Source organism: Exophiala aquamarina, assembly GCF_000709125.1.
Source record: "Exophiala aquamarina CBS 119918 chromosome Unknown aczIA-supercont1.8, whole genome shotgun sequence".
NCBI classification, from domain to species: domain Eukaryota; kingdom Fungi; phylum Ascomycota; class Eurotiomycetes; order Chaetothyriales; family Herpotrichiellaceae; genus Exophiala; species Exophiala aquamarina.
In genome coordinates, this window is record NW_013550580.1 from 628,855 (window position 1) to 640,643 (window position 11,789).

At 53.1% G+C, this 11,789-nt stretch overlaps 5 protein-coding genes across 5 annotated transcripts; 2 read left to right on the forward strand and 3 right to left on the reverse strand.

Moving 5' to 3' along the window:
* Window positions 1-59: 59 nt before the first annotated feature.
* On the forward strand, window positions 60-2,120 carry A1O9_08786 (uncharacterized protein; the record flags this gene model as incomplete). The annotated part of the gene is made up of 4 exons (XM_013402269.1): window positions 60-229; window positions 294-461; window positions 520-751; window positions 819-2,120. The coding sequence occupies 4 exons, from the start codon at window positions 60-62 to the stop codon at window positions 2,118-2,120; spliced, it is 1,872 nt and encodes a 623-aa protein (XP_013257723.1).
* A 637-nt stretch (window positions 2,121-2,757) lies between these two features.
* On the reverse strand, window positions 2,758-4,104 carry A1O9_08787 (uncharacterized protein; the record flags this gene model as incomplete). The annotated part of the gene is made up of 1 exon (XM_013402270.1): window positions 2,758-4,104. One exon carries the CDS (start codon window positions 4,102-4,104, stop codon window positions 2,758-2,760), a length of 1,347 nt encoding a protein of 448 aa, XP_013257724.1.
* A 672-nt stretch (window positions 4,105-4,776) lies between these two features.
* Window positions 4,777-5,674, reverse strand: A1O9_08788 (prohibitin-1; the record flags this gene model as incomplete). The annotated part of the gene is made up of 2 exons (XM_013402271.1): window positions 4,777-5,298; window positions 5,348-5,674. 2 exons carry the CDS (start codon window positions 5,672-5,674, stop codon window positions 4,777-4,779), a joined length of 849 nt encoding a protein of 282 aa, XP_013257725.1.
* Window positions 5,675-6,125: 451 nt separating this feature from the next.
* Window positions 6,126-6,552, forward strand: A1O9_08789 (ubiquinol-cytochrome c reductase subunit 8; the record flags this gene model as incomplete). Its single annotated transcript, XM_013402272.1, has 2 exons — window positions 6,126-6,147; window positions 6,245-6,552. 2 exons carry the CDS (start codon window positions 6,126-6,128, stop codon window positions 6,550-6,552), a joined length of 330 nt encoding a protein of 109 aa, XP_013257726.1.
* A 236-nt stretch (window positions 6,553-6,788) lies between these two features.
* On the reverse strand, window positions 6,789-7,526 carry A1O9_08790 (uncharacterized protein; the record flags this gene model as incomplete). Its single annotated transcript, XM_013402273.1, has 3 exons — window positions 6,789-6,908; window positions 7,077-7,356; window positions 7,402-7,526. 3 exons carry the CDS (start codon window positions 7,524-7,526, stop codon window positions 6,789-6,791), a joined length of 525 nt encoding a protein of 174 aa, XP_013257727.1.
* Between the last annotated feature and the right edge of the window lie 4,263 nt (window positions 7,527-11,789).

The following is an 11,789-nucleotide window of genomic DNA, read 5'->3' on the forward strand; positions in this document are numbered from 1 at the left end:
ACCCAGAAACACCGGTCCCTCGAATATCTGATCCACGAGCCTGATTTCACTCCCCGATGATGGCTGGCTCAAGCAAATTTCAGTCTTTCATCAATTGGGTTGCCGTTGAGGACAACACCTACAATGGTGCTCTGACAAACAGATGGATCAATCCAGATATTGTCCCACTGCCGCCCAGCCGTCGAACATGGGGTTATCTAGCATATCTCGGCTTCGGTTCCATTGCCAAGTAAGTCATTCGCCTTCTGCGCGACTGTACGTCCTTTGGCAGCGACTAATACAACATCCTCTAGCTTGTGTATCAGCGTTTGGGCTGGCGGGGCCTCTCTTCTGATCCTCGGGTTGAGCATTCCACATATCGTGGGTGTCATGATCGTTGCTCGAATTCTCATCATCGCGTTCATCCTGGCAAATGGTTGGATGGGAGCTGAGTGGCACATTGGTTTTACAATTGCTCAGAGGTCTGATACCATCATGACAGCCCACCAATGAGAATCCAGAACTGACGCTGAATCCCAGATTGATCTTTGGAGTCCATGGCTCTTACATCGGCATCCTCATCCGAATTCTACTGTCCATCATTTGGTATGGTTCTCAAGCATGGCTTGGCGGGCTTTGTGTCACCGTCATCTTGAGCAGCTGGAGCTATTCGTTCTTGACCATGGAGAATACATTGCCTGAGAGTGCACACATGGTGACGCGAGATCTGATTGGATTTCTCATATTCCACATCATCTCGGTGCCATTGATGGTATGTAAGAGGGCCGCAGCTCGATCTCGTTCAGCCAGAAGAAACTCAAAGCTAACAACAAAGGCAGATGATCCGTCCTGAGAAATCAAAATGGCCGGTTCTATTCGCCAACACAGTCAGTTTCTTCGTCATGCTAGGCATCTGTATCTGGGCAACGACGAAAGCCGGAGGACCTGGTCCACTCTGGTCCACACCGTCGCAGACACTCGAGGGCATCACTCCAGCATGGGCATGGGTCTACGCCATCGTGGCATCCCTGGGAGCCATCTCAGCCGGCATCCTGAACCAGTCAGACTTCACCCGTTTCGCCACGCGACAAGGCGTCCAGATCCCCGGTATGGTGTTCTCGCTCTTCGTCCCCGGCATGGCCGTCCCGCTCATGGGCATTCTTGCCGCCTCGGCAAGCGTCACCATCTACGGCGGGGAACCGTTCTGGAACCCTCTCACGCTGATCACGCAGTGGATGCTCACCGACTGGAGCGGCACGTCGCGCGCGGCCGCCTTCTTCTGCGGCCTCGGGTTCTTGATCTCCCAGCTCGCCGAGAATATCCTGGGCAACGGCTACGCGGCAGGCATGGACCTGGCGGGCCTGTTCCCCAAGTTCATCAACATCCGGCGCGGCGCCATGATCGGCGCCGCCCTCTCGTGGGCCGTGCAGCCGTGGCTGTTCTACAACACGTCGAGCGTCTTCGTCGCAACGGCGGCCAGCTTCTCTGTCTTCCTCGGTCCCTTGACGGGGATCATGCTCGTCGACTACTACCTCATCCGCAAGCAAAACATCGAGGTGACGCAACTGTACACCGGCTCGCCCGAGGGATCGTACTACTTCTACTACGGGTTCAACCTGCGCGCGATCGTCGTGTGGGTGGTCTGCTTCGTGCCGGCGATGCCCGGCATGATCTCGACGCTGAACCCCAGCATCAAGGTCTCGCAGGGCGCCATCGACTACTACCGCGGCAACTACCTCTTCGGCGCGGCCTCCGCCTCCGTCCTGTACTGGGTCGTCTGCCAGATCTGGAAGGTCAAGAACGCCGGCAAGCGCGACGAGTACGACTTCTACGGCACCTTCGACGACAAGGCCGCCGCCCGCAAGGGCATCGCCGCCTTCCAGGGTGTCAAGGGCGCCGAGTCCGCCGACGCAGACGACCTGGAGGACGGCGCCAGACAACACCAACACGGCGCCGTCGTCCTCGTCGATGGCATCAGCGTTGCGAACGTCGACACCGCGCAAGCTCTTGCCGCCGCGACCGATCTGGCGGAGAAGCCTGTCGAGCCTGTCGCGCTGGGCCGCACCGACGCATCCGATATCGAGCGATTGGGAGTGTCGCAAACTGATGCCAAGAAACCTGCTCTCACGGCTTACAATTGAGTAGTCTCTAGTTGTATGTTCAGTATGTGCTACAAATCCGACAGGGCCCAATAAAGGAGAGCGGAAGCGGCCAGTGGACACGTACGACTACGTGGCCTATATCTCTGGAACTACTCGCTGGTTACTAGTTGAATCGTGCCAATTTTTCGTCACATCCTGAATTTTAATTTTAAAGGTGTAATCATTGGGAACTTCGTTCACGTCCTGTTCTACAAACATGCCCTGCTGAAACATGATCTAGTAGTGCAAGGTCACAGCGATGGATCTAGTCAGAATGAGGATAGGACCAAGCCTATTCCATTTTTCGGCCATTTTCATAATGGAGATTTAAACGCGATGGTAAGTAGCTCAAAGTGGTGGTCAAGTACGTCGACAAGTAGAGAGAGGTACACACTTGCCCCCGAGGTTTCCTGAAACTCGATGCAACATCGATGCGCCCAAAAACAGAAAAAAAGCTCGCCAGCCATATGTGCCATGTCCTGCACAAAACATTGGGGTATCTTCGAACGCCATATTACTGCTCCTTTTCCCGCTCATTCCCAACCCAAATGCAGCACACATCCCATTCCGAACACCTTCTTTTCGAATGTCATGGATCGATTGCTCAGCATAATACCAAGTACTGCCGTGATTCAATCTAAAGATCAGCCCCGGCACGCCTCTTGTTGAATTTCTTGGAACCATTCAAATCCTCCATCGTGAATACGGGGGCAATAGACGAGGCTCTGATCTTCCACACGACGCTGTAATTCTTTTGGTGGTGGCGTTGCATGGCTTCAATGCCCGCTGCGTCGTAAACGCCGTTGCCGTCCGTCGTCACCGCTCTTCCCTTCCTCTTCTTATCTCTGATGCGCTCTGTGATCAACAACCAGAGCCGCATCGGATTGAAAGGTCTGGGTTGCTGATAGCGCAGGCACACGAAGTAATGTTCTGTGCAGCTGGCGATGGCTTCCGTAGCAGGAGCATGGTTCTTGCCGAGAAGTACTCGGCGGAAGCCATTGGCGCGGTCGAATGAGGCTATGGTAACGGGGGCCGTCAGGGAAGGTCCCTTGTCCCCTTGGGCATATCCTTCTCCTTTACACGACGAATGGAGCGCGGTTGATTCGGCGGAAGTGTCAAATCCACTGGACGGCTCCTCCGCGTTCAGATACAAATAGGGGTATTGCTGCTGGTAGTGTCGCTCCCAGACAGGGGCATGGGGAAACATGCCGAGTTCCTGCATGTCAAGGAGAATGATCTCGCCAAGGTCGCTGTATCGCTGGCTACGGACGAGGTCTTTGGCGGTGATGCGCTTCACACGGTCTGATGACACGTAGGCTGCGTAATATTTGAACGCAAGTTCCAGTTGGTTGCGTGACACTTGCAGTCTTTCCGCTACCATGACAAACATCGGCAGCAAAGGGGTGCTGGTGCTACTGTTTCTGCTGCTATCATTACCTGACGAAGATGGGGTTCCTGAGGTGTCCCGAATAGCAGTCAAGGACGCCCGGGTTTGGGTGCTATCGAGAGTTTCTGAGGAAGGTGAGGTAGGGATTGAAGCCAGTCTGCGCACAAGCCTGCGCGTGAAGCTGGTGAAGGATCGTTTTCTTCCTTTGAAGTGCTCTTCGCCCGAGGAGGAGTTAGTGCTGGACGATGGAGGAGAGGCGGCTGCGCGGGTAACCTCGGCGATGTACTGCGCCCAGGTATCAAGGACGTCAACGTGATTCAAATGCAGTCGGATGACGGCGGCGGCGTTCTGGATGTCGTTGGTAATGGTCTTTGTCTTCTCTTCAGGGATGAAATCGTAGTAGAAGGTCAGAGCGCGCCAGCGTATCAAGTGCCTGCCGGCAGCGAGGAGGGCTCTCAGAGTAAGGGGAAGGACCACTGGCGTTGAAGAAGAGCTGGCAGGAGGGCAGGTGCAAGTGCACCCAGATCGATCAGGTCCAGCATGACAGTGGCAAAGGCACCTGCCGCTGAAGTCTGCCAACGACGACGTTGACGACATTGTCGAGAGCTGTTATCACCAGACTGTACAATGATGTCTTTGTTGCGGAGAAATTGCGTCGCGCAAAAAAAGAGTGTGGTTTGCGCGCCAGCCCAGGCCGTAGATCGGGAGCATTAACAGGAAAGAGAAAAGACAGGCGGAATACGCACCTTATATTTGGGGAGCTTGAGAAAAAGAGTACGGGGCTTGGGCAGTGAAGGGATAGACTTTGAACAATCCGGCCCTAGAGCCCAACACGTCTGATAATGAGATCTCTGGTTTGGTTCGTGAGCCCAAGATCAGCATTACAGAACCACAATCCCTCAGATCAACAAACAAACAAACGAAGTCTGTGACAAAAGTGTCGAGGTTCCACAAATGAGACTGCAGAACCAAGCTGTGAAAAGGCTGCCAGTCCAGATAGAATGAAACGCAGAAGGCAGTGAAAGTTGAGAATCTCCATGGAATTTTTCTGGGCCTCGCTATGTAGTGCTACAGAGATACAAAGATGTTAATGGTAGAGGCCGATCATTATGTGTACAAACCGAGAATAGCATCAGGCTGATACCTTATCTTGCCTTTCGAAGCTGAAGGTTTCGAACTCAAAACCCAACAAGCTGAGTGGTTGAGTGGTCCGAATGTTTTGCAGCATCAACCCTCAGGGTGTCCACTTGCCCCAACTTTCTAGAAAATTTAGGCTCTCAAGCCCAATAACAGGCTGGTATTCTTTCCCTTGCCCTCTGAATCTCCTCCCCCTGGCAAGTAGGTGACATTTGGATTGCCAGCTAATGTTTGAGCAATGTCTTTACTGGCTTCGATTCTTCGGATTTGAATGAGACCGTCTCCGTTCTTGGCCACGGCCTTGCTGATGATGTCGGCGGATTCCGCTTCTCCCTCTGCTCGGATGACATTTGCTTGTCTTTCTTGCTCGGCTTTTTCGACGATGAATCGCGCTCTCTCCGCATCTTGCTGTGCGATCTGCTTTTGCTCAACGGCTCGGGTGAATTCTCGGCCGAAGGTCATGTGTGTAATGGAGACATCTTCCAGAGCGATATTGAACTCTTGAGCTCTCCGCAGCAAATCAGTTCGGATTCTCTGCGACACGGCTTCTCTTTGGGTAATCAATTCGGCTGCATCGAATTGGGCGACAATGGACTTGAGAACTTCGTTGCCAATGGATGGCAGTACTCTTTCATCGTAATCTTGGCCAAGTGACTAGCTAGTGGTTAGCATCGGGCAATGCGTCGTGGTATATCCTGCTCACCTGGTAGATCTTGGGTAGTTTTGTGACCTCTGGTCTGTGTAGCACCCTCAAGGTCAAACTGACCATCTGCAAGTCTTTGCTGCCCGTGGTGGTGCTGATGTTTCTGGGCTTGGTTCGCACATCATAGACGATGGCTTTCTGCAGCCATGGAATCAGAAAGTGAGTACCCTCATTCACAACCTGTTCCTGGACACCGGATAGACGATCAAAGATCACAGCTCTTGATCCACCTTTGACATCGTAGATGGCGGCCTGTCCGAACGAGAAGGCGACAAATAGAGGGATGGCGAACTTGGAGACGGCGTTGAGGACGTTCGGAGCGGACATGATGTGCGGAACGAAGCGATTGATGAGCTTGACCTGATCGCCGTGGAAGAAGCAGCAGCAGGCACAAAAAGCGAGGCGTGGCTAGATCCGGAATGCCTGCGGTAGGTGTTCGTCAAATCGTTGTAGGTGTAATGCACATTTTGGATGCGCACTAACCGCATTCGGCAAGCGCGGTAGCTTCAAGCTTCCTTCCTCCATCTTCATCTTTATCCGTCCCTGCGCCCATTGAGTTAAATCTTGAATCTTGGAACCCTTCCTCCTCACCACCACCTTCTGGCAAGACCTCTATTTGCCTGTCATCCTCAAGATGCGTGTCACTCCAGCTTTACGGATGCAAGTCACCCGGGCTCTGCGCGCCGGTCACGGTCCCGACCCGAAGAATGGAGTGTATGCGTCTTCGATCTCTTCAACGTTGGTAGCATGCTAATAGGTTCTTTGGAAATCTAGATACATGGGTGGCTGGGGCAATCTAGGTACCGCTCTTCCGAACTCCCAGATACCTTTAAACCGAGGCCCGAAGCCATCGGTAACGATCGAGCACTTTCCCACTGACACCCTTCTCTATTTCAGGTTCGCCACCACAGAAGGGTATAATTACATATGCTCTCTCGCCCAACCGACAGAGCCCCATGGCCGGGGCCTACTACAACGCATTCTTCAATATCTACCGACGAACATATCACCAGATCCTGTACTGGGTTCCACCTCTAGTACTGGGCTATGTATTGATGGAATGGGCAACTGAGAAGTATGTTTCGTTGGGGGAGAAGAGAGAAAGAGAGCCATTTACTGATTTACCAACCAGAAACGAATACCTCAACTCCAAGCCTGGACGACTTGAGGCGGAGGCTGCAGAGGGCGGCGGTGGCGAAGAATAGACGATCAGTTGGCCAAAGCGGGTGAACAGCTACAAACCTGGCCTGTACATAAAGGAAGCTTTGCTTTGCAGGGGGAGTCCATTAAACACGAGAAATTCATCATCCGATTTTTACATGTTTGGCATCATTCTGCCTTGACAAGGAACGGCTGATTCCCGCCCTCCAATAACCATGAATGCTCGAAGCTGAGAAAATAAAGAAAGCACCAAGACCTGCTTTGCAACCTGTAGCGCATGTTATCCCGGTCCAATCCTAGGCATATCGTGATGTTCGCTAAGACTGCTGAGGTAGCGGTTCAACTCCTCAACACGCTCCTTGTGAGTCTTGACGCCTTCTCGTTTCAGCCGTTCCTCGAGCTAGGATTCGCCTCTAGGTTAGCATAGGTGTGTTTATTCGTTTAGGAAGCGGTCAACAACAGGCGAGAAATGGTGAATGGTTAAAAGCGATATTGCAAATCAGTTGGGGGGTGTAGAAACAAGAAAAGAAGGCAGAAAGAGCTTGATGAGGAGGAAGAAAACACGTACCCGTTTCCGCCGCTGTTCTTCATATCTCCTCTCGGCGTCCGTCTTGACAGCTTCTCTCGCTTCGTCGTCTCGATGGTGACCGTGACCGTGACCTTCTTTCTGCCCAGGGCCAGCAGCAGCGTCGTCGTCGTCACCACCACCACCATCATCATCATCATCATTCCAATCTCCCAACCTCCCTTTCCTCTTCTCCTTCGCGATCAACGCATCTTCAGCCCTCAGGTTCTGCAGCATGACCGAGCGGTCTTGAAAACGCTCGTTATCATCATCAACGTTGCCACTGCCACCATGGTCTCCAACAACCCGTTGAACGGCGGAAGGAGACTCAAGCTCAGGTTCTGGCTCTAGCTTCGATTTCTTCTTCTTTTTCTTCTTGTCCACTTTGCTGTCCTTGACGCCCTTGAGCTTCAGCTTGCCCGTCCCCACCGAGGCGTAGTCGCCCGGGGCCATTGGGAATTTATTTCCCTACAAGGGCAATATTTCGCCTTTGTTTCTGTGGTCGTGCTGTCATGTATATAGGTAGTGCATGCATGCGTTTGTGAAGAGATTACCTTTCCTCTAAATCTAGAAAAGGGCATCGTCGAAGCTAAGCGACTGAAGGCTCGGTGGTTTTGTCTGTGATGTTACATGACATCGTTGGTTTTGGTGCCCTCTGATTGGTCCATCACTCCCGCCAAGGCCTTTTTGGAATGTATACCCGAGGTTCCGCCGGGTAGGCTTCAACTGTTGCTGTCATGTGAGGACATGTCGAGTGTACTTCTTCTTGGTCGGGTAGGATATTGGCCGAGGTTAGAATGTAATTGTGACTTGAATGACGTGGTAATAGATGGCTACGGTATTCTCCCAGAAAGAAGCCTTCAGTCGATGAATGTTGGAATTCAAGCATGCAAAACAGTGTTGAACATGGAGGTTGGTTGAATATATTTTCCTAGGATTTAAGAGCGAAGCTACCTACACACAACCACCACCACCATCATGTCAAGCCACCTTGACTGCAAGCAAAGCCGGTGATAATTGAAAGATACCGCACAGGCCGTTTGCTGCTCGCGTATAATCCTTCTTTGAAACTCGCAGATGAAGAAGTCGGAAGTATGAGACCGACTGTCGTCGCCCGTGGTTGTTCATTCTAAAGTATATATGGCTGAAATGGTATCTGTATTGAATCCATCCAACCATAAATGGGTTGGACGTCTATGATTTCCAACTGTAAAGGTCCCCTTTCTCAACAGTCAACTGTAAGAGAGGCAGTAAGCCGCTCAAGTAGCATTGCCACTGCGATGATCAGCTACAACATCTTGTCCCTCAGCGAGTGACCTCGAGGCTGAGTATTCGCTGCTTGGAAGGTTCTCCTCTCTGGTCCGGGATGAGAAATCCCTTTCTCTCGCGCAAAGCGTCGTATTGAGTCTTGAAGTGGAAAGAGTCTCTAACTACGTGATGGATATGTCATTATCGTCGTTCGCTATGAAAACGCCATCCCACAATCCTGGGAAAAGCTAATTCTTGCTACGCCAGGTGGCCAGGTCTCATGCCGATATTTTACTTCAATGACAACGCACAAGGCTTTTACCAGCTTCGGGCATTCTCGGTCAGCTTCTCATGTTTGCGGTTCGTGACTAATTGGTAGGCTCTTCGACAGTGTGCATGAGAAATGATCATGTTGGGGCTGGCACGGGCTCGTGTCGAGGCGCGGTCTTTTGGATTTTGGAGCCTGATGGCTGGCTCCTCCGAGGCAGACAACTGATGCATGCAGGTTTCCAGATGACCAGAGATATCAGCCCGTTGATGTCAAGTGATTGAACTGGTGGCTTGTCACATGGACAACAAGCGGGTGAGGCTCGGGCAGCAATCGTGTGTGGCTGGGTACCAACTAGAGTTGAGCCCACCAGTGGCCAGTGACCGCTGGGTGGCACATGAGTTATTGGACGCCGCCCAGAGGCTGACCAGCCACATGATGAATAAGGCGCACCGCCACGACCATCGTGCTGTCCGTGCACAGCTGCACAGCACAGGGCGAGTCTGGGCGAACAAAGCGATCCAGTCAAGGCTTGGGCTGTGCCTTCACCATGATTGGTAGCATAATTATTGGGTTGGGTGGCCGTTCTACCCAACGAGCTGGCGCCTCACCTGCAAGTCATGATTGCCTTGATTTTCGAGCACGGAGCGTCCGTGATCCGTGAATCCATCGAAGCTGAGGAGACTTCCTGAGGTCGGATGTGAAAAGATCTCTGGTCAAATAATGCCAACCCTACTGGAATCCTGTAGTGCCGATCGGACGGGGTACGAGGTAGAGGGATGTGCATCGGGACCTGGTCTAGAGGAAAATGATGTCCGTTGAATGTGGCATTGGACAGGGATCACACAAAATATCTTCGAGGCCTGACTACGAGGCACGGGGTACGAGCTTGCACAGGCACGTGAACGCTCCAAGCTCGAGAAGTATGATGGTTGATTCAAGACCTTGCATGAACCATGGGTATGGAACATACTTTGCAGCAGACCAGTTGAATTTGTGGAGGCAGGCAATTGGACGATCTGATAGATTAGGAGAATGGTGCCAGTCTGGAGGACGGAATTCATTTGACTGGCCAGGGGGAGACTGGCCAGAACCAACGACCAGAATCGAGAAAAGCAACAAGAAGGAGCACGAGCGACTCGTGGGGAAGACAAGATCCAGATGGTTGGATGGATCTAGCCGTGGCTGTGCTTGTCGAGAGGCTCGATCTGTGGTAGCCTGGTAGAAGGGGGACTCGGGCTAAGAGTCAGGTACTCCGTACGGAGCCAGTAATTAGTGGGTTTGTATGCATTCCTTCAGGGTGATTGCTGTGTAATAGCCCTGGGAGAGTCCGTTGGAATGGCCGGTCTTGGATAAGGAGCCGAATGAAGAGGCGCGACTGAAACAAGAGCGTGTTGAAAGAGCATTTCTGTGGCTTCGACTGAGTTTTTGCCATCAAGGAGCAAAGGGCGCGTCAGGACTCAGGAGCCGGGACCCAGGTCGCAGGGGAGAGAGGGTCTCGCTCGGTTGTGTAGAGTCAAGATCCTGATTCTGGAGGTGTTTCACCAGTCCTTGAATTCAAGCAGTGCTGGCCAATAGAAGAATTAAGCGAGAGGCAGCCAGTCTGACACCCCTGAAGCGCGTCGGCGGCCCTGGAGCCCAGTCAGAACGAGTGTCAGTTGGTGCCTCAGATATCGCCGACGTGTGTCAGGCGTGTCGGGCGTGTGTCTCGCCTCTCGACAGCCAGAGGAGAGGAAGAACATGCACACCAAAGGACAGGCGCCTTGGCTTTTGGGGGCTTGGGGGGAGGCGTTTAGCTGGGAGGTCCAGCGTTAGTTCAAGGTAGTTACTAACCCTCCCAGGACTCGACGCCTTCAGTGCCCAAGACTGAGTCGTAAACGGCCAAGTTCGGTCTAGGGTGGGTTCAATTAGGTGTAGCTTGGTCACGTTAGGGGCGAGAAGACCCTGTACGAAGGACGCGCCGGTGACCATGGCAGCTGGTCGTTGTCTGCTGCTCGCCCTTCCCGTGCCCATAACTGAACCGACGACTTGCATGTGAAGGTCAGGGTGGACGGGTGGACAGGTGGACAGGTGCAATGGGGGGGAATGGTGTCCACTCAGCGCGACGCGCGCATCTGTCCGCCTGCAAGGGCACCATTGTATCTGGTAGCCTGTAGGCACTGGTAGCCTTTAGGTAGCCTGTAGGGGAGGAATGGCCGCTGAAGGTATGCAAAGCGCAGGGTGAAGCTACTTGTACGAGCACTCGTAAGCTGTACTGTCCTTGGTACTCCGTACTCCGTCCCCTGTCCCCCGTGCCCATGTGCCCATGCCATGCCATTCCATCCCCCATTCCCCCTCGCCCTCAGTCCAGCTGCCCAATCGATACACCCTCTTTGCCAGCCGCCAACACCACGCGAAACAGGCCATTTGACACCCACTTTCTGCAAGTTGCATCTGCCTGAAAACCCTCATCGGCCATCCACGGCCAGTTGCTGGTCTACATATCTCGCCCTTCTCATTCAACATCATCCAATCCACCAGAAACAAGCGCCCGAGCAGAAGGCAATCCAATGCGGCACCCAGATTCATAAATCCATATTTGATTCACCCTTCCTTCCTTCACTTCTGCCTGGCCATCTTCTTTCTTCCTCATCATCACCCTCAGTTCTCTCTACTACTACGAGCACCACCTCACTCTCCAGTCTGTGTCTGAGAGTCGAGCTCCGACATCACACTAAGGAGCCGCTTAGCCTTCACCCGACGCCCCCTGTCACCGTTCAGTCCTTTTTCCCTTTCCGGGGCCGGTCTCCCCACTATAACCTACCCACGTCCCACCTCCCACGTCGCGCTGCCCTCGCAGTGCCTTCGGTCCCTTCCAGGCTCTTGGTGCCCCTCTAGTCACAGTCTCACAGACAGTGTCTCGCCTCCAACCCCTGGCCTCCCTCACCAGTCAAGGAAGCTCGCTGCTCCGAGAACAGTCGCGTTCGACAGGAAACCCTAACGGTTAAACCTCAAGCCATCCCGCCATCCGTACCTGGAGCTTATCGATCGCCTATCCACTAGCATCCTCCCGTCTCCACCCCACCGCAGTTGCTACATCACTCTTGCGCACTGTTCAGGAGTATTCAAGACTCTCTCTCAAACACAGGAGGCACACACCCTGGACCGTGCTAGCACTACTCGACTTCGCTACGAGTATCCGTCCCCAGCATCTCGACCTC